This window comes from Palaemon carinicauda, chromosome 26, assembly GCF_036898095.1.
Source record: "Palaemon carinicauda isolate YSFRI2023 chromosome 26, ASM3689809v2, whole genome shotgun sequence".
Lineage (NCBI taxonomy): Eukaryota > Metazoa > Arthropoda > Malacostraca > Decapoda > Palaemonidae > Palaemon > Palaemon carinicauda.
The window spans coordinates 82,323,309-82,350,665 of NC_090750.1; the positions used below are offsets into that span (position 1 = coordinate 82,323,309).

The 27,357-nt window shown below is 37.0% G+C and overlaps 1 protein-coding gene and 1 long non-coding RNA gene across 3 annotated transcripts in view; both read right to left on the reverse strand.

Moving 5' to 3' along the window:
• Positions 1-1,907: 1,907 nt before the first annotated feature.
• Positions 1,908-22,174, reverse strand: LOC137619626 (uncharacterized). Its single transcript, XR_011039938.1, has 3 exons — positions 22,040-22,174; positions 19,623-19,850; positions 1,908-2,302 (listed from the first exon to the last, which is right to left on the reverse strand). It is a non-coding gene; the product is annotated as an uncharacterized lncRNA (long non-coding RNA).
• A 1,148-nt stretch (positions 22,175-23,322) lies between these two features.
• LOC137619625 (sialate:O-sulfotransferase 2-like) overlaps positions 23,323-27,357 on the reverse strand; it is a 92,080-nt gene continuing 88,045 nt past the window's right edge. For both annotated transcript variants that reach the window (XM_068349819.1, XM_068349818.1), the window contains exons 9-10: positions 27,248-27,357; positions 23,323-25,363 (exon numbers count right to left, since the gene is read on the reverse strand). The exon at positions 27,248-27,357 is cut by the window's right edge and continues 64 nt beyond it. In XM_068349819.1, the coding sequence (XP_068205920.1) occupies positions 24,976-25,363; positions 27,248-27,357 (498 nt within the window). In that variant the 3' untranslated portion in view covers positions 23,323-24,975. The remainder of the gene's footprint in view (positions 25,364-27,247) is intronic.

The window sequence follows — 27,357 nt, forward strand, 5'->3', positions numbered from 1 at the left end:
TACGCAAAATTCTTGGTCGGTGATTAAGGAGATCCCAGATCCTCCCAAGAAAGTAGTTCGAGGTAAGTACTGTTAGGAAAAATACAAATTACTTGAAATTTGTGATTTTAGATGGTTGTAGTATGCGACAAACTTGACGTTGCCGTTCTAAAATTATTTTGCCCTAGTCTTTCGAGCAATTCTAGACTGTTGAAATACTTAAAGTACAATATTGCATTTCCAGTTGTAATGGTTAACATTATACTATAGTTACTGTGTTGTCCTATCAATTATGAATTACTTAGTAGCCTTAACAACTATACTAATTAAACGGGTATAATTAGTTCATATAAATAATATTCTGGTATCAACATGAACTATTGAAATCCTTATCTTATTCTAGTATTTTTTATGAAAACCTTCCAGGCCATGATAAATAGCTTAAGTTACCAGATCTGTCTGTAAGTTATAAATTGGTAACTCAATATCCAGATTTTGAATCAAACTACTTTTTTTTCAGTAGTAATTAACATAGAAATGAAATAAACGACAGTATACCCATGACGCGTGTGCTCTTTAAGAAGTTAGTTGAAGACCCAGTCATGCCTTTGGTCATTTTGTACACAATCCTTATTCATCTAGTCTTCATAGGCAGGTACCACATATATTGTCTTGCAACACACACTACACATAAGTACTAAAGGGGGTTATCTCTAGCTTGGCTTAAATTATCATCTTTTACTTTTCATTGATTACATTTTATCTCTTCCAACTGCCAAGTAAATGTCAAACTTTTTATATTATGCCATCTAAAAACAAATCCTTTGCGCGAAACCAAGAGTCTACGAATTCAACTTGGTTGTCCAAATCTTAATTATAGTACTTAGTGTACTTCTCATCCACTGTCCTATGATGTTTTGCATTTTTAATGTAAGCTTAATTTAGGAATGGAATGGAATACAGAATTTAGTCTTAATGATATCGAGACTACCTTAATATCATTAGAAGGATAACGGTTGTTGTTTCCATGACATTCATATTCTTCTAAATTAAGCAAATGATTACAATTTCTATAGGGTATCCTCTCAGATTATGGACAAAGGTTGGTATTAGTACCGTATCTCTATTTATTTTTCTTGTCTTCACTTGTATCAATTTCTTGAGGTAGCTGTTTCCGGTCAGCCCTTCCACACATATGGTCTCAATTTGAAAAACCCCTTGTTTAAAGACTTGAGTTGAAACATTCCTTGATGAAGATAAAGGTTTTAGGTTTAAAACATTCACTGTAATTTTTTTTGTTCTATTTTCCTTTACAGTTGCCCTTTTTATGGTGTTAATTTCTTGCTCTTTTCATTTTTCCCAAACTTCATTTGCCACGTTATTTTACCATCTGAATTTTTGCCTTTCCATTCTTGTTCTGTCCACCTTCTCTTTGCATAAACATGACCAAAACAACTATGCATTCATGTCAACCATCGATATGAGGCTTGTGAATATGAATATTGCTACACATAAATCTTACTAACAAGAATCCACAGTAGCCATAGAACAAAAGATTTTTAATTTTTTCCTTCGAATACATGGTCTTTGCAAACTTGTTTGCCTGAAAAAAAAAAAAGTGTACCCCTACAAATAACATTTATAATCTCAAACAAAAAGTCTTATGGGGGGGGGGGGGGGGAAATGGACTTGAAAGGCATGTTCATATTGAAGACTGTGGTATCATCAGTGATAATCTTTCTCTTTCTCAGTACTGAGGTTTCTACTTAATCCATTTTCCTGGGTTTACTTCCATTTTTGTGAAAATAACAGTTTTCTGTGAGGATAAAATGGGTTAGTTAATGATCTGAATATTTTTAAAACATGAACTTTTAGGAAGGGTGGAATATATTGAAGCGTACTTCAACATGTCTTAATATAAAACTAAGTAAAGGGAATACTGTATTGCATTTAATGTATGATTACATAGCATAATAAAATATGATTAGCTTTCAAGATTATTCCTGAACAGTTAGTAATCACGTAGCCTGTCACTTAGTGTAATTTTATAAAATAAGGATGGTGTACAGTACTGTAAAAATGCTGATATGAAATAGCATAATAATAATGTCATATAATCTATTTTGTAATTAATAATTTAATAACTTGTTTGAAAAATACCTGAATATTATTTGATTCTTTAGGTGGAATATAACTTGCAATCAGTGTAGGTGGAGGCCTTCCTGAAATGGTGTGACGGTTATCTCCGGGCAATAATGGATGCTGAAGTTATATCCTGTATGTGTTGATCCTCTTGATTTTGAAATGTTCGCGAAGCTTTTACCTGTGGATGATAAATGCATTACTTATTGGAAAGACAAATTCATGAAGATTTTATCTAATGATGAATACACTCAACTTACTGAATTGACAGATAATCATGTTAACCAATTAGTTTTAATCTTTAATAGAGTTAGTTCAAAGTCTTTATTAAAAGCGGTGCTTCAGTATCTTTCTTGTTATTGCATTCAAGGAACAGAACGCTGCGTTTTCCACAGCTATATTTATTAAAAAATCTAGTCTTAAGAATTAGTGCCATAACGTGAATAACAGTACTATGATTATTGAGCTCTTACCAGTAGAAAACATGTACTACAATAACTCCTGTTATCTACAGCTTTCCTGTTTACAACCTTGATCTTTTACTAAGGCTATGCCTTAGAAGATTTACATTTTACGATTTGTAAAATTTGAATATATTTTATATATTCATACGTCTTAGATGCTGTGGTCAGTGAGGCTAATCACTTCCAATAGGATAACCCCAAAGTAGGGCTGTGAAGCAAATGTCAGAAGACGTTGGACAGCAAGATAAAGAAAGAATTATTAAAAATTTTGTATTGAGCGCAGACTAAATTTGTTTAGTGAAATAATTTCCCTTAGAAACTTACTAGTTTTATCTATCAGCCATGGGACTTTCCCCAATTTTGGCAGGTAGTCGACACATAAAAAACTACAAAAGGGGATTTTTCTTATTTTCGTTCCTCCCGGCCTGACAAAGGATTCAGCCGAGTTTGGTTGGTACTGCTAGGGTACCGCAGCCCACCCTCCCCATTGTTCTAGGGTCTTAAAATAAGGGCCACTAATCTAGTCAGTACTTCTTTGCTTCTCTCTTGTCTGTATTACTGTAATAAGGAACATTCTTCCTATATTGTAATTGATAAGCCTGAGAATAAAAAAGCTTTTCCCATAAGAATAAGACTATTACGGTGCAGTTCTGTTTGATTTTTGCATAACCCATGCAGAGGTCTCACATGTTCCGAAATATGTCTGTGGACATAGTGCATATAGCCAAAACCCCTTAATCAGAATAACCTTTTTAAAGTTTGATACATATTCTTAACATATATGTATAGGTATATATGTATACTGTACACTAATATGCGTAGATAAAAAAAATAGTATCTATTTGTTTACAAAACTGTAATAATTTTTAAACTTTAAGCTTCATTGTAAATTTCTGTTTTGCATAATGAAGAATTTTCATAATAATCCAATTCCATCCAAAGAAAGCTAGAAACATAAAAAATCAATCTACTTAACTTTTGAACCTAAAGTAAGTTTCTTTTGACATATGTTAATTTAGTCTATGGCATTAGTCAGTAGGTATTTTTCTACAGGTGTTTTCATGAAATGTATGCCTTCGCAAATAGAGACAATCTTACTTTACATGTACCTTGAGCTGCTGGTTTACCAGAAAGTAAATCTTTCAAAATTAGTCAATGTAAATGCTTTGAATGATCTGTGCAGAGATTACTGGTGAAATGCAATGTCATTTCATATTTCCCTATTCATTAACTAATAATTTTAATTAGCATCTGTACTGATTAGGGATTTATTCCTTCTTGAGCTCTTTTAGATTGATTATAAGTGACTTTATGTAATTTTTATATTGATTTTGGTGTTTATAACTTTCCTGTGAAGCTTTGGTTTGAGTCTGCAACTTTAAGAAAAGAAGCTTTGCTTAGAGCTTTATATCAACATGTAAGACTGATAACCATCTCCCCTATAAAGAGCAAGTGATGCTATGTGACAGGGTGGTCCAAAAAGGTGGACAATAAATGATTAAATTTTTTTTTAGATTACATATACATACAATTATATTTACTAACATAATTATTGCATTGACAATTAAATGTTGTGAACAATAATACAAAAGCCCTTAAATTTCATTGTGAAGCGAAAGAAACTTTAAATAATACATCAAATACATAAACCTAATCCATATACTGTCCAACTGCTTTTGGACCACCCTGTATATAAATATATGCTGTATACTGAACTGTATACTATTTCTTTCCTGTCATGCTGAGCAGCATTGCTAAACGTATGACATGACTCCTTAGTCTCTCCGTGTCCAGAATGAGAAGGGTGGTACACTCTGAAACTGCGACCTCCCACAAATTGCCAAATCTGCCGTGTTGTAGTTATGAAAGGGGGAGGGGGTGGGAAGAGAAGAATTTGTGTGTATATCTATCTAAAAATTTTCGTAATTTTTAACAGGTTGCACATACTAGTGGATTTATAATATTGTAAAAGCAAAGGATACGGCATCCAAGTTATGGACAAGGTCATAATAGCAAATTGGAAATTTCACAAGCATTGCAATACACAATAAATGGAACAAGATTGCAACAGGCTATTCTATGTCTTAGAGCTTTTTGGGAGAAAAAGCAAAAAGAAAATCCCAGTTAGTCTGAAGAAGTGGGGAATTATAAAGGCGTTCGAGTTTAGCTAAAATCCGCTTAACAAACAACATTCGTGTTCATCAAACAATCGGACTAAAGTTTTGTCGCATCCTCTATGCACAATCACGTGTACAATATAATTAAACTTCTACCTAAGCTAATTCAGCCCATTTCCTTACAGTATTTAGCTTTAGCACAAGATAGGCAAATTCTCACTACCTACTTATGTTTAAGATCTGAAATTAGTTGTTTAAGTGGAATACCCATAGCCTCCATGCATTACCCATTTAATATTGGTTATAAAACACTTGTGGTAATGGACAGTGATATAAGAGCAATTTAAGGTACCAGTTTAAGGTATGTGTAAAGTTAGAGTTCTTGTTTTGTTTAATGTCTATTATATGTACAATTTACTTGAAAACTAATTATAGTTTGTGTTGAGAAAAATACTGTATTATTTATGTACAATTATATTGAATTTCATTCCTTTGGCTGAATCTTAATTTTTTTTAAATACATAAACAACCTTGCCACATTAATATGACATTTAGAATCTTGTAAGCGTAATAAAGTATCCATATAATATAAGATTAGTTGCCATATTAATACTATAAGATTTATTATGGTGATAACTGTTATCATCATCATTAGCATTATGTGCATTTTCACAAATTGTAAATTATCACCATTTTTAATATAAATTCAAAATTTTTCCCAAGTGGCTTAAGACTAAAATTTAAAAAACTTCTGTACTGTATGTACAGTATTCTATGTATAGGTTTTATTCAGTCTTAGCAATAAGAATTCCCCCATTAACATTAAAGTATTTATAATGGTTAAGTTTTTTTATATTTGCTGTCGTAAGAAATTCAGTGTATAACATATATACAGTTCATAAATTACATATCACTACTCTGTATATGGAAATTCATATACCTGTAATGTACTGAGAATATAAAGTATCTTGATGTTCGTTAAATATACGTATATATATGATACTGTACTTAGAAATAAGGTGGTGAAAATAATTACGTATGCATTTTTGTAAATATATTATATGTTTTATGACTTTTAAAAGTGTGTAACTTTAAATTCTGTATGCAATCATACATTTATACAAACGCTATAAAACATACGCTTATCGGAAATATATATTCATAACTTGTAATATTGTCCCCATTACTAACCATGATATTTTTGTGCAATAAGACTTTGAAATTTAAATGAATGAATTTATAATAATGACAACGAGTTCATACTCTACATGAGATACTACGAAAGACCCATTAGATTGAGTTTCTTTGTTGTAAGAGCTTTGTAAAAGGGAGTTTTAGTTTAAGACTGTTCTTGAAATTTTTATAATTGTTTGGCAATGTTCGTAGGGTATATTTTAGTCTTTGTTTCTCACACTAATTATGCCTTTAAGTTTCCACTATTCTGTCAGGCATATTTTGATTTTGAAATATCTTACATTAGTGCAAGAACTTGAAGACTGGAAGTGTAAAGGCTAAAGAAAGAAAACTATTCTTGCCTTTTGAGTGACATTTAATGTAAGCTGACAGGCAAATTTTGTTCTTGAACCAATGAATTTTCTTTCACGAGTAAATAATTAAAGTTTCACAGAAACTTCACCCTAAATTCATTCAATTTGTTTTGAAGGCTTATTGAACTAATTATTCACTGTACAGTACTCAGGATATGATTTGTTGTACTTTATGTTTTAGATACTCATAATGAATAAGTAACATTTTACTAAAGGCAAAATGGTTGCTTACAATTCGAAACCAAAGAAATTTAGTCTATCATGTCAAAAAAAATATTTGATTACTAATATTAAGGTCTTAATAGTCAATGAAAAAAAAAATCAACGTTGTATGAGATTTGAATTACTCACTCAATCGATGCTCCTCTACTTACAACAGTTTAATTTCAGATTCATCAACGTTACAAAAGTTTGATAGCAAGACGTTCACTTTCAATTTTTAATCGATTTGTTTTCATGCAGTGCACTCTTCCAATACAGTACTGTAGTAAGTAATACCCATTTGCATTCCTTCATATCTAATAAAAACCTATATGAAATACTATGTATTTTGTTTTATAGACCACATTGCAAGTTAACTTGTTAACAAAGTTTTCTTCCTACCGGCCCATTAATCATATACGGTACAGTATTCCCACCGACATGAAATTCCAAATTATGCCAACTTATATGGGGAAACCCCTAACACAAGCGGTACAACATACACTACAGTCCCTTTATGAGTGGAAATTTCCAAAAAACTCAAGTGCAATAAATAGAGGGGACACTAATACAGTACAGTATTATGATTGAATTGTTTCATCATAATCAGATATTGCCTAAAACTACATATAATAATTTGATACAGCGCAAATAAATAATTAGTGGAGGTTATGAAACCTATTAAAAACCAGAAAACCTCGAACTACAGCCAAAAAGTTTGATCTAATATGTTATATATTTCTGACATTAACATCTTTTGTAATTCAGATCACCTATTGTGTTATCTTCTTTTACATATGGTACAACGTTTAACATTATTTTAAAACAGGCTATGTATTAGACGATTGGAACATTATTTTAAAACATGTTTTGTATAAGACGATTGAAACATTATTTTAAAATGGGCTTTATATTAGATGATTGGAACATTATCTTAAAACAGGCTTTGTATTAGACAATTGCCCAACTGCAAGTTACAATTACTGTTCCGAGAACATTCAGGGTTGAGTGCTAGGCTGCAATGTGAAGGTATTTTTCTTAATTTTACTTTATTTTACCTTTTTAAAAGTGCTTGTAAGTAGAAGAGCATCTAATCATAGAAATATTTTGTTATATTGATAAGAAATGTAAATTTTACTTCATGACACTTTACTGTAATGATTTTAAGAAATTAAACATTTTCAGTACTAGATAAACACATTAGGATATTGGATTCGACACAGTACTGTATTGTATATGCAAAAGATGAATATTGCCACTTTATATCAACGATATGCAACTGTACAAAACCTTATTTTACATATGCCCTTATTTAGTCTGACTGGAATAAGGCTAGATATGAAATTAAAAATAGAAAGCAAACTAAATGATTAAACAATGGTGTATTGATAAGGAATATTGAACAGGTGTCTTGTAACCTTAATGTCATCAACATTTGGGTTTCAATGTCGATAAAATCTTTTCGCTTTGTTACACATCTGTGTAATCGAAGAATATCACAATCAGTATTTACTCCTGTTTTAAAAACATTTTTGATAGTTGACTATTACTACTATAGCAACTGTAACCTTAGTTAAAAACACTAATAATCCAAAGTTCAAAACATGGAAAGCACCCCCGTACACTAGCAGAAACTGAAAAGAAACTATTGAAGTAATGGCAAACAAATATGCTAAATAACATAATCCATGAAGTGAAGACTGCTCGACATAAACATTTGGTTGATAGGAATAAGACCTATAAAGTATTGTTAATTCCGAACCTCTCCGAATAAAACCTATGGAATAATGGCCCTGTAAGGAGGTACAGGGCAAGTGCCGTCAGTGCAGCACACTGTAGGCTACTTATGCTCCTAGCTGCAATTGTTATTCTATTTTGAAACTTTAGCCCCCTACCTGCTGTCTTCTCTCACATAAAATTTAGTGTAACAGCATGATTTTCCACAAAAAATTCACTTGAGTGCTGAACAGCCACACAGACCTCGGTGCTTGGATATATAGCCCAAATTCATAAACTCATTTCTAGAGAATAATGGTTTTTTTCCCAGAAGTCAAAGTTCAGCAAAACACTGACTCCTACTTCTTACATTTAAGTATATCCTTCAAATGTTTCCCATTTCCTTTTGTGAGCGCACTTAGTTGAGCAGTTTAATATTTACAATATCTACCTGTTTAGCTTTCAATCAATAATTCTTCAACTTCAAGCCTTACTTCCAGTTAGCAGTCATGAATAAGGGCATATGTAAGACTACAGTTTTATATACTGTAATATGAACTAATGACATTCTTCATTAAAATTTATTGTAAATTTTTCTTCAAATTTTCAGGTGTGTTTTGAGGGATCAATAAAAAGTTGTAATTTGGAAACGCTTCTTAAACTGTTAACTTTTGCTATTAATTTTTTTTTTTGTATATTTTGCATTTATAAATGGTCTCTGCAATCTTGTCAAATATGTTGAAACTATATTCAATAGAAAATGTAATAAATTTAATGTATTTATTCATAACCTTAATCTTATATGAAGTCCAGCTTAGAACACAAAACTCAGCTATTTCACTTCAAGATTTATGCAGGTACACATTATTTGTTTACCATTACACTAATGCTTTCACAAATTTAACTTTATCAATGCAGATAGAAAATAGCAAGTAGCAAAGCAGGGGGCTAGAGTAAAATTCTGACAGCTCCAGTCTGAGAATTACCGAGTGTGGATGAAGTGCTTTTTCAGTCGCTACTTTTTCAATATTTAGAACGTTTTATTTTCATGATGCTCCCCTGATGTTCATACTGTATTGCTTCTCAATCAAAGACCAGTTTTATATGGAGGTATACCCTTAGGCCTCTAGTACAGCATTGAGATAATCTGGTTGGTAAAGGCAATAACCTTGGCTTGATAATAAAGTACTTCAGCCTTTTCATGTTTAAAAAAAATTTGTCAACCTCGTGTTGGATGTATCAATGTGTGACCCTTTCAGATTGGGTGATTTTTGCGATTTAAGTTACGGCACTAGTGATAACATATCTTCTGGAATTGCTAATAATTCTTGATAGCTCTGTGAAGACTAATCTACTTGATGATGGTAATTTTGATTTGTTTGTTGAATGTAAAAAGACCAAATAGTCTTTGAGCAAAGGCTGTGATACTAGCTTAGCCTACCCTGTTTAGAACCCTAGGTTAACTGCTAGAAGTTTTGCTAAGCAGTTCTAGTATATCATTCACAAAGGGTTCTGATGGTGCACAGTGTTGACAAAGTCAATTACCACTACAAGAGCCTCGCACTCTACAGCCCTCGCAATTCTGTGATTCAGTCTGCTCTTATGACCACAAAATTCTGATATTGAAGACTGATTTTGTAGACAATCCTAATATCCATACGATCACTGAAGTACTGTAGGAATCATGATCAACTACTTTCTTCCTATATCGATGGCATTAAATATCCTATGGTTCCTGTAGAACAAGAGAGAATTTTTAGAAAATTCTTTTAAAACTTCAGGGAAATCCGAAGAATTGAATAATTTTTTGGATGACAGTGGACCCGATCATGTGTAAGCTAGGCCACTAACACATCTCAAGTATTTTCTAATAGCATTAATGCAGGTGCTAGTACCTCTACTACTGAAACGAGACCCTTGCCTAGCACAGGCACAAAGGTACCATTAGAAGTAAATAAAAGGGAAAGCCTGTTGTTGAATTATACAGGATTTATCAGGCAGGGAAGACAAAAAATAGGGATAGCACAGAGGGAGACCAGTCATTTAGTCGGAGCAGTTAAGAATGAATTTGAGGAAGATCTTCCCAATGTCATCAACTATGGGAAAGCCTGCATCCCAAAATGTGGGTTCCGCAAGTGGGTAAGATGAATATCGAATCCCTGTTTCCCAATCCTCCCTTCTCCAAGGAACCGATACATTTGCCAAGTTATCTCAACAATTCAGGAAACGATTATATTTTGAAAATAGAGATGCAAGACTCTCAGGAAAGAATGTAATTGAAAAGGTCTTGGATCTTTATCTAAGGTTTTTACAATAGGTGTTTCCTAGTCCAAAATGAATTCGGTAGCTGGAGACCAACTCTAGATATTTACAGTTCTCACCAAATCTTTTTTAAGGAATCACCTTCAACAGTCCTAGGGGCAAAAAAGAAAAAGATTAAAGTTTTTGATAGACTTGACAGATCCGTACTTTTGCATTTCCCTTCAATAAATTTAATGGATATCCTTCGGTCAGTGAATGGTTCGAAAGTTTAGTCATTCAAATACCTGTTTTTCAGTCTCTAGACAGATCCTTAATCTTCAACAGGATAATAACTTCCAGCTCCAAATAGATAAGATTTCTGGGAATCAGAAACAACAGGCCATTTTCTATTGGTTCTATAGAGCAAATCAGGGTTCAACAAATGTTGGAACTTAGGTTGCTGGTTAATTTTGAACGAGTTCTTTTGATTCTAACTCTGAGGATTCTATATTTAGGAATGATAATAACCACAAAAATTATATTTTCATTAATAAATTAAATTTTTGAACATACTTACTCGGTAGTTATATACATAGCTTACGTCCCCGACGTCAACGGCAGAAAATTCGAAACTCTCGCCAACCGCCAGTTGGATAGCGAGGTGTACCACCACTGCACCCTAGCGAGGTACCTGGGAACCATTCCAGTGACCCTCATATATTCCATGCCTCTAGTCTCTAGAGGGGAGGAGGGTGGGACTAAAATTATATATAACTACCGGGTAAGTATGTTCAAAAATTTATTTTATTAATGAAAATATCATTTTTAAACACAAGACTTACCCGGTAGTTATATATATAGCTGATTAACACCTTTGGTGAAGGGTTAGAGACAGCTAGCATATCTGGAATTCTACTTAAGAGTTAATTAAAACAAAACTTAAGGGTTTGTACCTGATAAGGAAGCTAACTTCAATGATACTCTGCCTCATTATGTCTGCTAGCTTTATGAGATCCAGCGATCCTCCCAGGGGGCTGAAGATCTCGAAGGGACTGTCAAACTGGTGTCAAAACCTCATCATGACAGAACCTCCTCCAATAACCAATTCCGGGTGCTCTCAAGGCACAAACATGACCACCTGACAAAATCAATGATTGTGGAAGACTGACACAATCTCCACAAACAACCATAAAAACAATTAAAAGTACTAAGAGAAGAAAAGGTTATTGGGATTATGGGAACATAGTGGTGGATCCTTCACCCACTATATTGCACTCGCTGCTACGAATGGACCCAGAGTGAAACAGTCCTCATAACAAGTCCGAACACCTTTCAAATAATATGACGCGAACACGGATTTGCTCCTCCAGAAGGTCGTGTCCATTATGCTTTGTAGAGATCTGTTCTGCCTGAATGCTGCCGACGTTGCCACCGCTCTGACCTCATGAGACTTGACCTTTAAAAGTCCAAGGTCTGATTCATTACAATGAATATGAGCTTCCTTAATTAAAAGCCTGACAAAATATGACAAGGCATTTTTAGACATCTGTAAAGAGGGCTTCTTGACTGAACACCACAAAGATTCAGACTTGCCTCGTAAGTCTTTTGTTCTCTCCAAGTAGCATCTTAGAGCTCTAACTGGGCAAAAGACTCTTTCTACCTCATCTCCAACCAGATCCATAAGATTTGGAATCTCGGATGCTTAGGGCCAAGGTTGAGAAGGGCGTTCGTTTTTGGCAAGAAAGCCCAACTGCAAGGAACAGACAGCTTTACCATTACGAAATCCAACGTTTTTGCTAAACGCATGAATCTCGCTCACTCTTTTGGCTGTCACAAGACTGACCAAAAATAAAGTCTTCATAGTGAGGTCTTTCAAGGCAGTTGAACCCAGTGGCTCAAACCTGTCGCTCATGAGATACTTCGAAACAATATCCAGATTCCAGGCTAGAGAATCTTGGTTCCGTCATTTTGAAGTCTCGAAAGGCTTGAGAAGCTCTTGCAGATCCTTATTGCCAGAGAGGTCAAGGTTTCTATGCCTAAACACAATAGCTAACATACTCCTATAGCCTTTGATAGTAGAGGAGGAGAAATTGCACTTCCTTCGAAGATAAAGCAGGAAATCCGCAATTTGAGCTACAGGGGTACTGGATGAGGAAAGAGAGTTGACTCGACACCACTCTCTGAAAACCTTCCACTTAGAATGATAGACCTTGATGGTTGAAGTCCTTCTTGCCCTCGCAATAGCCTGAGCTGCCTCCTTCGAAAAGCCTCTAGATCTAACGAGCCTCTCGATAGTCTGAAGGCAGTCAGCTGAAGAGCGTGGAGATTTTGATGCAATCTTTCCAAGTGGGGTTGTCTGAGAAGATCTGCTCTTAAAGGAAGAATTCTTGGGGTGTCTATCACCCATTCCAGTACCTCTGTGAACCATTCTCTTGACAGCCAATAGGGAGCCACTAGGGTCATCCTGGTTCCTTTGGATGTCACAAATTTCTGTATTACTCTGTACAGGATCTTGTAAGGTGGGAAGGCGTAGAGATCTAGATTGGACCAGTCCAATAGAAAAGCGTCTATGTGGACTGCTTCTGGATCCGGAACAGGGGAGCAATACGCCTCTAGCCTCTTCGTCTTCGAGGTTGCGAAAAGGTCTATGCAAGGGCGACCCAAAAGACGCCACAGGCTCTTGCACACCTGAAGGTTGAGGGTCCACTCTGTTGGAAGGATCTGATTCCGTCTGCTGAGACTGTCCGCCATAACGTTTTTCTCCCCTTGAATGAATCGTGTGAGACTTATAACGTTCCTCTCTCTTGCCCACACCAGGAGATTCTTTGACGTCTCGTACAGAGATATCGAGTGTGTTCCCCCTTGCTTTGAGATGTATGCCAATGCTGTCGTGTTGTCCACATTGACCTGAACTACTTTGTTGGTGACTAAAGCCTCGAAACTTTTGAGGGCTAAAAGAACTGCCAATAACTCCTTGTGGTTGATATGCAAGGATTTCTGGGGCTCTGTCCAAAGACCCGAGACTTCTAACTTGTCTAGGGTTGCTCCCCATCCTGTGTCCGAGGTGTCGGAGCATAACACAAGGTCTGGGCTTTTCATTGACAAGTCGAGACCTTCCTGGAACTTGTCTGGTTCCTCCCACCACCGAAGGCAGACTTTGATGGGGTTCGTGATAGGAATGGACATCGATTCTAAGTCCCTCTCCTTGTCCCAATGGCTGTTGAGATGGAACTGGAGAGGACGAAGATTCAGCCTTCCCAGTGGGACGAATTGCTCCAAGGAGGAGAGGGTTCCTATCAGACTCATCCACTTCCTTGCTGAGCAAACTTTCTTGCTTTGAAACGATCTTAGTTTCAACTTGGCTTGCTCTATCCTTAAGGGAAACGGAAAAGCCCGAAAAATCTGACTCCGTATCGTCATCCCCAAATATAAAATCTCTTGAGATGGAACCAAGAGAGATTTTTCCTTGTTTACAAGGAGACCCAGTTCTTTCGCAAGGTCCAGGGTTGTCTGAAGATCCTTCAGGCAGTGATCGTAAGAGTGCGCTCTGAGAAGCCAGTCGTCGAGATACAGGGAGGCTCTTATGCCCCTTGAATGTAAGATCTTTGCTACATTCAGCATGAGCTTCGTAAAGATCTGAGGCGCTGTGCAAAGACCGAAGCATAGGGCTCTGAATTGGAAGTCGTCTCCCATGAAAACGAACCTGAGGTAGGGTCTGAAGCTCGGATGGATGGGGATGGGGATGTGGAAGTAGGCGTCCCGAAGGTCTAATGAGACCATCCAGTCGTCCCTCCTTACTGCTGCTAGCACTGACTTCGAAGTCTCCATGGTGAACTTCGTTTTGATGATGAACCTGTTCAGCGCACTCACGTCCAGAACTGAATGCCATTCCCCCGAGTTCTTGGGTACCAGGAATAGCCGATTGTAGAAACCAGGTGAACGGATATCCTGAACCTTCTCTATGGCCCCCTTTTCTAACATAAGAGACAATTGGTTCGAAAGAGCTTGTCTCTTTGCCTCCTCTCTGTATCTGGGAGAGAGATCCACGGGAACTGAGACCAAGGGAGGGCTCCCTAGAAAGGGGATCTTGTAACGCTCCCTCCAGATCTGAATAGACCATTGGTCAGCCCCTCTCTTCTCCCACGCTTGCCAGAATTTGAGTAGTCTGGCACCCACTGCCTGAAGGCGAAAGCAGACTCTGCTTCGCCCTGCCCTGAAACCTCTTCTCTTACTCCTTCTAGTATCAGGTCTGGAGCTACCCCTACTGGAAGATCTTCCCCGAAAGGACTGGGAAAACTTGGGAAAAGTATCTTCCTTAGGCTTGCGGCTGGTAAAAGAGGATGGCAAAGCCTTTCTAGCGGTCTTGGAGACAAGATCCTGAGTAGCCTTCTGAGCTAAAGCTGCAGAGATCTCCCTGATAAGTTCTTAAGGAAACAGTAATGGAGAAAGAGGAGCATATAAGAGTTCGGACTTCTGATAGGGAGTCACCCCCGGCGAAAGAAAAGAGCAAAGTTGATCTCTTTTCTTATGGATGCCTGCGGAAAAGAGAGCTGCAAGTTCATTAGAGCCATCCCTTAAGGCCTTGTCCATGCATGACATCAAATGGACCAGGGCAGAGATATCCTCCTCTTTAGAAGTCTCAACTTTTTTACCCAAGGCCCCCAGCGTCCAGTCTAGGAAGTTAAAAACTTCAAAGGCCCGAAAAATTCCTTTGAGAAGGTGGTCCATTTCTGAAGTGGACCAAAAAATTATGGTCTTTCTCATGGCCGACCGACGAGGAGCATCTACGAGGCTTGAGAAATCTCCCTGGGCAGAGGCAGGAATCCCCAAGCCGAGAACTTCTCCTGTCTCGTACCAGATGCTCGACCTCGAAGCCAGTCTAGCTGGAGGAAAGGAAAAAGATGTCTTTCCTAAGGCCTTCTTAGACTGTAACCAGTCACCCATTCATTTAAGAGCTCTCTTGGACGAACGCGACAGTACCATCTTAGTAAACCGGGCTTTCTTAGAGGCTTTGCCTAGAGTAAACTCAGACGGGGAGAGCGCGGAACTATAGGCACAAAAAAGTCGGAAAACTCTTCCGTAAAAACTCTCATAAGTTTTTTAAGATCAGCAGAATGACGGAAAGAAACAGAGTCCTCGTCTTCTGAAACGTCATCAAACTCCAAAGGAGAAAGCTGGGCTTCTACTTCCTTCTCTAGCGATGTTCCTCCGGGACAGTAGGGTTAAGAGCGCTATCAATATCAGAAAAATCCTGAGTGCCAACCGCAATAGAAATAGGCTCATTGCGAACAGTAACAGGCGGCAGAGTCGACTGCGGCTCATCCGAACGCTCGCGATCAGCTCGATCGGAGACGAGAAGATCCTGTACATGAACCGCATCGATGTCTTGAAAAGGATAAGCCTCCTCATCGTAATCCAAACTTAACATCTGAAATATGACCAGGGATAGGACGTTCAGGATCATACGTATTCAGAAACACGCTTGCCGTCAACTGCTGACAAGCAATCGGTACTACGAACCGCTCGTTGTTCAGTGACTCGTTCAACTGTAATCATCCCGGAAACGCGACCTGAAGGACGCTCACTAAAATAATTGGCGGAGAGAGAAACTTCCTGAATGATAAGACGTTTGGCAGCCTGTTTAAAAGGACGTTCGGTAGCCTGTTTGCAAGGACGTTTGGCAGTCTGAACCGGAGGAGGATCGGCAGCCTGTTCAGTAGGAAGTTCAGGAGCCTGAGTCGAACGGCGTTCAATAACCTGTTTAACAGGACGTCTGACGTCTTTCTTAGAAGAACGCACAGGCACACAGTCTCGATCGCGTTCAATAAAAGAACCGTGGACTGCAGACTTAGGAGAACAATCACGATCACTTCCTAAAGGCCGTTCGTATCGGCTAGCAGGAAGTTTCGATCCCCGATTACGAGGGCGCTCGGAAACACGTCCTGGTTCGCTGCTCCGATCACAACCGCTGATATGAGATTTGTCGCTGCGCTGGTATGATTGCATAAAGGATGAGAGAGTCCTTTGCATGTCTTGAAGAATTACAAATTTAGGATCCGAACGTTGTGAAAACGGTGACGAGGTCATAAAGTTCTCCTCACCACTAAACGGAACAGAGCGCCTAGAAGGCGAAATCCAGTCTGAACGCTGCTTGAGAGTTTGGAATGAGGTAAAGCCTGGTCCAAGAGTGCACAGGAGGATCCTTGGAAACGTCCAGTGTTCTAAAAGGACGTTTGGTCAGGGGCCTTTCAAAAGGCTCTGGAGAATCCCAGTGACTGCATCCAGGTTTTGAACTAGCAGGACGTCGATAGGTCGTATCATAGGACCTCTTAAGAGGCCTGGAAGCGAGCTTCCAGCCTCTTTTAGGCAAGGGGGTCATCCGAAGACGACAAAAAACACTTAATGTCACCTTTCCGATGGTGAGGGCGAACGTCCTGGGAGGCGCCCATAGGAACGATCGAGGGGACGTCTGCTCATTTGATAAAGCCTCTCATCTCCTTTCGCCTTTCGACATTCCTTCTCCAAGGGGTTGGGGAGCTTGGAAGAGATCTAGGACTAGGAGGACGACAGACACGAGCAGGCGCACCCTCCACTGCACTTAACTTCACTGCACTTGCGCTTGCACCTTCACCTTTCAAAAGACGCACATCGGACATCAACTGTGTCCTGTCCGCAGCCAAAGATTCAGCTTAAGCGCAGAGAGCTTGAATCGCCACTAACATATCTTTTAGTGAAGGTTCATTAGCAATTGCAATAGTGGGATCAGGATCTACCACTACAGGTGAAGGAATAGGATTAATGAATGGGAGGAGGAAATATCTCTAGAAGAGCGAGAAGAACTACGCCTCAATCTATCCCTTTTGAGTTTACCCCTGTATTTATCAAAATCAATCCATTCATCCTCTGACAGCAAAACACATTCGTCACAGCAATCACCTAAATCACACTCTTTACCCCTACATGCAACACAGAGAGAATGGGGGTCAAGAGAGGCTTTAGCCATACGGGTCTTACACCCACTAGTCACACATAACCTAAAAGTTATAGGGGGGGTGGCCATTTTGAAAAATTTAAGAGAATTCAGACAAGCAAAGGTCAAAAATCATCTAATCCAAACAAAATCAAGAAATATCCAAAGCGAGATCAAAAACAAGCGGGAGTCAATAACCAAAGATTTGTACTTCACCAAAAAAGAAAAACGATCAGTAATGACGGAGTAGAATTCACGTGTCGCCGCTAGCAACGGCAGGGAATATATGAGGGTCACTGGAATGGTTCCCAGGTACCTCGCTAGGGTGCAGGGGTGGTACACCTGGCTATCCAACTGGCGGTTGGCGCGAGTTTCGAATTTTCTGCCGTTGACGTCGGGGACATAAGCTATATATATAACTACCGGGTAAGTCTTGTGTTTAAAAAGCTAATATCGATTGCTGAATTGTCGATCGTCGGTTATCACCGTGAATGTCCTTAGAAGTCAGGGTTCCCAATACTGTACAGGATATCTCTTTCCATAAGATCTTCACAAGAATGATGGGAGGCAACTCTAGATTATCTCCACCTATAGCTCAAGGGCAATCAATTCTTTATATCAAATTGCCTGGAACTTTTAGCAGTGCTCAAAGTCAGGCTCAGGAGTCGCTGGTAATGAACAAGTGGGTGAAAGTTTTCAGAAAACATGACAAAATTTCTTGCACAGTGGATTTTATCAAGGAAGAATGTTTATTTCAAGGAGTTTGAATGTCTTATGAGGTTCAGTTGAGAAATAGATTCTTTCAAATTAATTTCTTCCAAACGAAAGGTCTTTGGATTCATTAAAGTCTACAAATTTGGCATTGGTGGGGAAGACCAATCACAGACATGTTTGTGATACCGCTGACCAATAGATATTTCTTGTCATCTTTGAGGAGCAATCTGCACTGGGACAAAAGGTTGTCATAGGGTTTACCAGTTGATTAACAAAGTGGACAAATTCTCTTTTCGGTGCTGGTGAAAGACTTATAGTCTGTTTAGTGTACTCATGACTCATTGTCTCTGCTCCTGATACAGTATTGTCCATCATCAGATCAATGGCTTGAGAAATCTCAGGTTTGATTGTTGCAAGGGTTCTGCCTCTCAATTCTGTGGTATACCTTTGTTTAACTTCTTTGGGAAGGCTAGGATCAATCTGATATAGCCCGTAGTACAATCATGTTCTAGTGTGATGGGCTCATTTCCTCTTCTTCTGGTGTTTCATATAAGTCCTTGAAACATCTCATATCTCTTACCATCTCCCAGTTTTATGTCTACGAAGTTTAAACACCTTTATCCTGTGACTTGTATGTTATAATGCAAATGGATAGTTTGCCAAATGTCATTGAGTGATGTGCTTGATTGATACAAAAGTGACCATGTATTAATATGTAAAATTTTCATTAGATTATAAGCCACATGAATAAGCTCATATTTTAATGAAAATCTTGGAGGGAAGACGTAAGATTATACATGCAAGTATGATATGCTGTATGTAGGGGACTCCCCATTCATTCTATCAGTCTGTAACTGGCTCTTCTATGTGACGGATCACCATGCATTATACTTGTCATTGGACATTCAGGGTTTCATTTCAATCCTACGCATTTAGACATCATACAGTAGGTTACTGTATGTTATGGAAGTCCAAGCTACAATGGACACTTGTAATTGGCAAGTACTTCTAATAATTTAATTTATAAGTAACAAGGAATCATTAACATGTCTGATATATTCCCTTAGGTAATGAAAAAAAAAAAAAATCCCTGAAGAAACTGCATCAAACAACCATTTTATATGGCACACACTGTTAACAGGAAATCTAAAGTATCCCACCTAACCTAAGAACCAAGTCGGGTTCTACCTCGCCTCAAAGACCTAATTTTAACTATAAAGGGGGCACCTGCAGTCAACCATATTTCATAGTTCATTGATAAAATACACTATGCGTTTCAGTACGCCATGCCGAGCGTGTTGTTGACATATTCCTTAAATTTAAATAAGGTACTGTAACATCTGTTGTAACATTTTTTACCTTTGAGAATAAAGCATTGAGAAGGATTTTGGGAAGGAAAGGCCAAAAGCATATAATAAATGCAGCAATTCAAGAGGCGGCATGGGTAGCTGATGTGAATAATATAGTTAGATTATCAAGATGAAGTGATGGGGCATATATTAAAAATGGGAGACGTTAGTCCAAGACGTACCTGAGTGGAAGCCGCTGGGCAGGAGAGAACATGGTAGACCAGGAGAAATGCAGCTCATGACAAGCGCAGGGAGGTTGAATCTGAGAATCGGGTTGTGCTCAGATGGTACAGAAAAGAGATATATAGCATGAATTCATTGAGGGCCTATGCATTCGTTGTTGCCAGAGAATTATGCTAGTAGAAGCCATGTTCATTCAACTGTATATTTACCCAAAACTTCCTATCAATCTGAAAAAAAAAAAAAGTTTAAAGTAAACTAGGCGTCTCATACATTTAACGAGTGGTTCCCCACTGGAACCCTCTCGTTGTAATAGCCTACATTGGGGCATAAGGAAAATAATGTTTTTTTTTCCTACATTAATTGGACAGAAATATTCATAAAACCTTATGTGCGTAGGCAAAAAAATATATACTGTATACTGCATGGTCGATGCATCGAACAAAATATTAAAGTAGCATATATTCACCCAGAGCTTTTGCAATTGGTTGGGGCGGCCTGGGTGTAAAATATGATGGAAAAACAGCATTTTAAGAGGGAAACAAAGGAACACCACCTAACATAACCTAAGGGCTGTATTCTTACCTACTTAGATACAAAGTAGCATCTGCGAAACCCCACCACCCTTAGATAGCCTAACTACCCTTTGCTAACCCTAAGTCTGAACAAGAAATAATATACTATCAATTTGATCAAGTTATACAATATCCTATGTGTTACTTTTAAAGGCACCATTTTACATATGCAAAGCTTTCGTTTTTCCTAAAAGTGAATGTACAGAATGGAGGCATTATAATTCTATATATTTTCATGATTTAATGAAAAAAATCGGCCAACAATGAGAAAAGTAGAATAAATTTATCTGCGAAAATAACAATTTGTGAAATTTGGCTAAAGTACGAGCTTTCAGAGGTAAGTTTCCTTACCATTGGGGATCATAAAGATATAATCATTATATCTCTGGGTTGATTACCTAAAAATTTGCCTTTATCTCAAATTCAAAATATACCGATATCCCAATAATCCCACACATGATTTATATAATAAAGTAACAAATGGAGACACATGCGCGAGACTGGCTAACTTACCCATTCGCGTCTGTCAATTTTCATGGACAAATTTAACGCTTTTGACATATTTACTTATCGTATCTGACACTTTATACACCTTTCTGTATAATCATAATATAAAAATTGAAAATATATAAACAAGTAGACAAGGAAATAAGAACTTAGTACTTACGTCATGGACAACTGAGTCCTGACACAACTGTTTGTTTACAAATCATATGGCAAGAAAATCATAGAAAATGGTAAACACTTTGTGTGGGAAACTAAAATAAATAGATTTCCATGGATATTTTTTTTAAGAGAAGGTAACTGAATACTGAATTAGCATCCTTGTCAGTAAAATCCAACTTATATCAGCTTACCTGCACTATATATAATTAATAATTTTAATACGATGTGGTAACCCACAGAACATAAGTAAGTTTATCATCCTTGATTTAATACTCTATGTTTTACTTAAAAAAAAAAAAGTGTGAACTTGTGTACACTCTTGCTTTATCAATCCACATTAATATGAAAAATAAGATAACTAAAGTTACTCTACCATCATTTTCATTGGCGAAAAGGAGCACATTATTGAAAATACCAGCCCTTCAGCTCTTTCTCTAATGGTTTGAAGAGTTTACATACCTGACTACAATTGAAATAACTTAAGGGGAAGGGGCGAGGTTAAGGTTTTGATGAGGTGTCTCTTGCTAGAAAGGCTTCTAAGCTTTGATCTTGCGGGATTATAAATATAATGCTTACTTATTAAAGCAGGGGCAACTTTGGCATTACTTTATACAGCATTAAAAACATTGTTTTGATATTTGAAATATAGAGAATGCTTTTTCAATAAAAATTCTAAATTGTTAAAATCTTTACCACAGGTATTTTAAGCAATGTTACTACCAAGCAGATGTCTGAATGCTTTTTTTTTTTTTTTTCTGAATGAGATAATCTTCCTTCCCTGAACCAAGTCCATACATATGAACCTTGACTGTATCAAATGGTATTCAAACTACATTTGTAATACTAATAACTAATTGCACTATATATATTATAAGATGTTATTTGCGATAGAATGAAATATCAAAATGTTACGGCTTATACAAAGCAATATTACTGAGGCATCATATAAGGAGTAGGGTGAATTCTAATGATCAACATTCATTGTTTAAAAAATCTATAATTTGATGGAGGGGAGTAATGCATCTCTGTTAAAATTAAGGTAATCAACTCATCAAATTTCAAACAAAATTATATAAGACTGACACCCAAAGTAACCCAACTGTCTGGTTTTTGACAGATGCCTTTGTCATACGATACTAAATAACGAATTTTAAATCCTATTTATCAATAAACCTCACCTGTGTCTAATGTTAGATGATTTTACAAATCACCTAAGACTTTTTTGCGGATTTTTCTATTCAGGGGTCGTCATAACGAATCATCCGTCTCTATGTACTGAAGAACAAGACCGACTCCTATAGCAAACTGCCATCACGTCTGAATCCACAAATACACAAAATGAAGCCGTTGTACGAATTATTGTAGTGTCGCATGTATCTTCTTTATATAAAATGGCATATATTCTTATATTATGCTAATTATGATAGAAAATAAGTAAAATATAATAGATAAGATATTTTTTTCGTATTGAGATGGCTGTAAGTAAAATAAAATACGGTAAACCGAGATACAATACAAAAAAAAAAAAATAAATAAAATAAGTGGCTGGGTTGCAAATTATCAGCAAGACTTATAACCTGAATTAAGAAGCAAAAAGTTCTCGAGTAACTAAATCATACTATTCTATATATTACAGAATTTACTTCACAATTTAATCGACCGATTAAAACGAGAAAAATGCCCAACTACCCAGCACTCACCCACTTCTTAAAGCGAATTCCATTTTCGCTAGTAATTTAAGTATCATTTAATACCTAATAATCATTTGATTCCTAAATGATAACAGCAATCAATCTTCAATTTCTAATAAATATGATAAATAATAATGATGATAATAATATGCTCCACTGCCGATGTTACATTAATAGGATTGTTTCGAAGGATAAATACAAAGCTTTTACTTTTATATTTTTATTTATCGAAACAACAATTTTGCCATAATGAAAATAATGCTTTCATTTGATGCTAGATAATATAGTATCTTAACATGTATTTATAACATACAGCAAATGTACAACAGAATTATACAGTGCTAGTAGATGAATATATAAAACTATACTTTCTACAGATAAATTCAAAGCCTGTGTATTTATAAGTTCTGTACAAAACGAAACCTTAAACTTGCGCAAACGTAATAACTTGTACTTGATTTTACTTACATTTCTTGACGTTTTTACAACTTCTCAGTTGCTAACAACGGGAAAGGGGCTCCTAAAGATTCAAGGATCCTAAGTCTTAGTAACTGCCAAGGATGAAAGAGAAATGCAATATGGCGGAAACATTGGCAAGCCTGGCAAGATGCGTTCAGTGGTATAAGACCACATTTTTACTTGTAAAGCATTGATAATCAATGTTGGCGAAGAGTTTAAAATGAAGTAGGGATTCATTAAAGTTTAATTGCATATCAGCATTATAAATATAGGCCTCGTTGTATTTGACACCGTTGGATTTACCTCGGCCGTTTATTATTATTATTATTTTGTTCTTAAACGAAACGAACCTCACCCCGCAGGTAATTGCATACCAACCTCGAAAAGTTGAAATTATCTAATAGGAGAAATACAGATTATGTAAAGAGATTTATGGATAAAAAAGAATTTAAAAGTTTTGGCTACCCTATGTGCGATCATATTTGTTATTGCTTTGGTTGCCAATCAAATCGATATATGTTGCATAGATTTTTACTCAACTATTGGGAGAGGAAAATGCCGTTCATCCAAAAATAGGAAACAAAAGAGGACTTAATAAGTGTAAAATTAATGACTGTAACCCCCGTACATTTGTTAATCTGGCTTTTATGATTGTTTATTTTATCTACATTATTAAAAAAAAAATATTAGTCGTTCCACGAGTAAATGTTAAATGGGCAAGTTTCATTGTTTGTTAATCGAAGTGGACAAGTAATGTTCTCACCTTTTGTTCTTGATAATTGACGTGATTCGGCGTTTGTTATTCAATTATGAACAACGCATTGTTCTCGTCGCTTTATCTACTGTTCAAGTTGAAGATCGTATTCTAGAAAATTGAAATGAAGTCAGGATTACGAAACATCTTACTTAAGAAACAACTCTCATGTTTTATGTTTATTTTTCGTTGTGCTGTCATTAGTAATCATATTTAGGACTAGCTCTGAATCGAGAGCTTTTTTGGCTCGGCTCAGGAAGACATTTAGGCCTACATGGAGTGTTGAAAAGCCTTCTAGAGTTATTTTCACTCGCATCTAGGCAACCAGATAAACCTACCTGATCTATTTAAGGACTAAGCAGAATTGGGGGTTGAAAATTACTCTCATTCTTTGGTGCTAAGCTTAGAAATAACTGTTGGTAATACTGGCTATGGAAGCTATGTATCAACAAGGTCATATTGCATTTCGTCGTCGATAATCTGTAAAATGCATATACACTTTAGATGATATTCACCTTAGGTAACTGTTTAAAGATTGCTCGTGAATAGCAGAGGCAAGGGACGGTAACATTGCCCTAGAGACTGACCATACATAATTTATATATGATCAGCGGCCAAGCACCCTCTCCACTCAAGCTAGGACCAATGAGTGCCAGGCATTGGCTGCTGATGACTCAGCAGATAGACCTACAGGCTCCCCCAAAGCACCCCCATCCCTATCTCACAAGGATGGTGAGGTTGCAGACATTTTAAGAAACTGTCGAGCTTGAGCGGGAATCGAACTCCTCTCCAGCAGATCGCCAGACAGGGGCGTTTCCGATAGGCTACCAATCTTTCAGTTAATAAAAGAAGCTTCTTCCCGTCTATCTGCTGCTGCTAAAGAGCAAGTATACTGAAATATAAAGTGCAGCTTCTATCACTATCATCGCTACTTCTAGTATCCCTACCAACGCTACCAATACCGCTAAAAAAAATCCGATTTGGAAATTGAAAAGTAGGCTAATGGTCCAAATTGATGGAAATATTAAATGTAAATCAATTGCACTTATCAACGAGCAGTTCCTTCAGTATTAGAAGCCAAAACAAAACTGTTTAAGTTCGTGTCACAAATTTATATCTATTGGAACGAGAACAGCATCCCGAAGTGTCGATTTGAGAACACCATTAACCAGCATCATGATGGTGATGCATGTGGCATCAACTCATTTCATCAACTCTTCATCCACGGATACAACTTGTACACTTTTTCCCCAGCAGGTTTTGCGTTAACATCTCTCTTTTCAGTTCCCGCTCTTATCGAATTTTCCGCTCTGGCGCTCCTGGCGATCGCCGGGAAAACTTTCCGTTTGCCGGACCCGTCATTAACGGCTTTCGAAATTTTGGAGTTTCTGGATATATTGGAGACCTTCGGCGTGACGTCTCTGGTTTCTTGTTCTTCTTCGGCGTTGTTTTGCGGTGAATTCAGAGGGTCTTCGATTTCGACGTGATAGTTGTAGAGGTGTGTTGGGAGAGGAGACCAACCGCGTTGTACCAAGGCGTCGTTTACTTCCCCGATGTGTTTTTCCACGGAGGCGTGGAGTTCCGGCGTGAATGGGTCCCTGCGTTTGGGTGAGATGAAAGAGGTGAGTTAGAATATAAAAATGGATTTTTTTTGCAAGGTTAGAAGTTTACTGAGGAGTTTGTATTCATATAGCTATATGGCACTAAAATCGGACCACACTATTCTATCTAATTTCTCTTCGTTTAATTTTGTTTAAGTTTTTATAGTTTATATGGGAATTATTTATTCTAATCTTGTTACTGCTCTTAAAATTTTGTTTTCCTTGTTTCCTTTCCTCACCGGGCTATTTTCTCTGTTGGGGCCCCTGGGGTTATAGCATCTTGCTTTTCCCACTAGGGTTGTAGCTTAGCAAATAATAATAATAATAATAATAATAATAATAAATTATATAGCATAACTTTTGCTAATTTATTAGTATATGTATGAATAGGGAATGGCACTAAGAGAATGAAAAAGAGCAACAAGGATACGACAGCAAACTAATGTAGAGGTTATTCTAATAACATGTAAAAAAAAAAAAGAAAAAAAAAGAAAAAAAAAATTAGAAAAAATGGACACGGACAGGACATACAATAAGAATGACAGACAATAGATGGACATTAAGAATAAAGGAATGGGTCCACAGAGCTTGCAAAAGAAGCAGGGGAAGGAAGAGAAGACGCTGGATTGACGGACTAATTAAGTTAGTGGGTGTGGACTAGCCTAGGAAGACCATAAACAGACGCAAGTGGAAGGGGTGTCTGAGGCCTCTGTTCTGCATATGGCTAGATGAATATAAGTTGAATTACAAAGAAAAATTCATCAAATTAGTATTTAACAACTGTTTAGTATTTGAAATGTAGATTCTGCCATTCTGTTTGACATCATAAGCAGTGAATAATATCGAAAGTTAATACCGAAGCAGATTAATATAAGATCTGACTTCCAAATAAAACAATTCTATTATCATTATTATTATTACTAGCCAAGCTATAACCCTATAGCTTGGCTAGTAATAATCAGATAAGATCCATGATCCAAGAAAGTAGACTGAGGTGGTGTGGTCATGTCATGAGAAGAGATGAACAGTATATTGGGAGGAGGGTGATGGAAATGGAGGTACAGGGAACGATAAGAATAGGGAGACCAAAGCGAAGGTGGATGGACTGTCTCAAGGATGACCTTCGATCAAAGGGATAACCGGTGATGAAGTGTGGGACGGAGGTGGAAGGAGAAAGCTGGCCAGAAACATCGACCCCGCATAAAAGTGGGAGAAGAAGAAGAAGAAGAAGCCAAGCTATAATCCTATTTGAAAATGAAATGTTTCAAGCCGAAGGGCCCCAACAGTGAAACGAGACTAAATCAAATTGTTTATAAAAAAAATAAAAAATGCAACAAGTTTAAACTTTGTAAGTTCCACAGATTCAACCGACAGATTATTCCATAATCTAGTCAAACCTAGAATAAAACTTCTAAATTGGTGTAGTAATAAGCTTTACGATGGAAAAGCCAGGATGGTTAGAACAAAATGCATGCCTGGCATTATATTGTCACTGTTTTTAAAATATTATAATTTTGATTATTCATTACTTCCCTTGAATTTTATTTCCTTTCCCACTAGGCTATTTTTTTCCTTATTGGAGCCCCTGGGCTTATAGCAACCTGCATGATCAGGATTTAAACTTGTGCTTGTGGCCATTACCTTAAATGTTGCTTTTTACCTTAAATTACCTTAAAACTTTTCCAAATTCCTTAAATTTGAAGCTAGTCAAACCAAAATTACCTTAGAATTACCGTAAAATTACCTTGAAACCATGAAAATTACCTCAACCTAAAGTAATTTACCTTAAAAATTTAAACCCTGGTCAAGATAGAAGTCAATTTGTTCGGTTACTCGACTTGAAAGTTATCTTTGATAACAAATAATAATCCCATCAATTACTTTTTCCTGTAGAAGGTGTTTTCCGGTGTGATTCTCCTGAAGGAGCCATTCAGATTAGCCAAGACACATTTCAGACGATGAGGGTCCACTCTCAAGTGAAGGAACTGCAT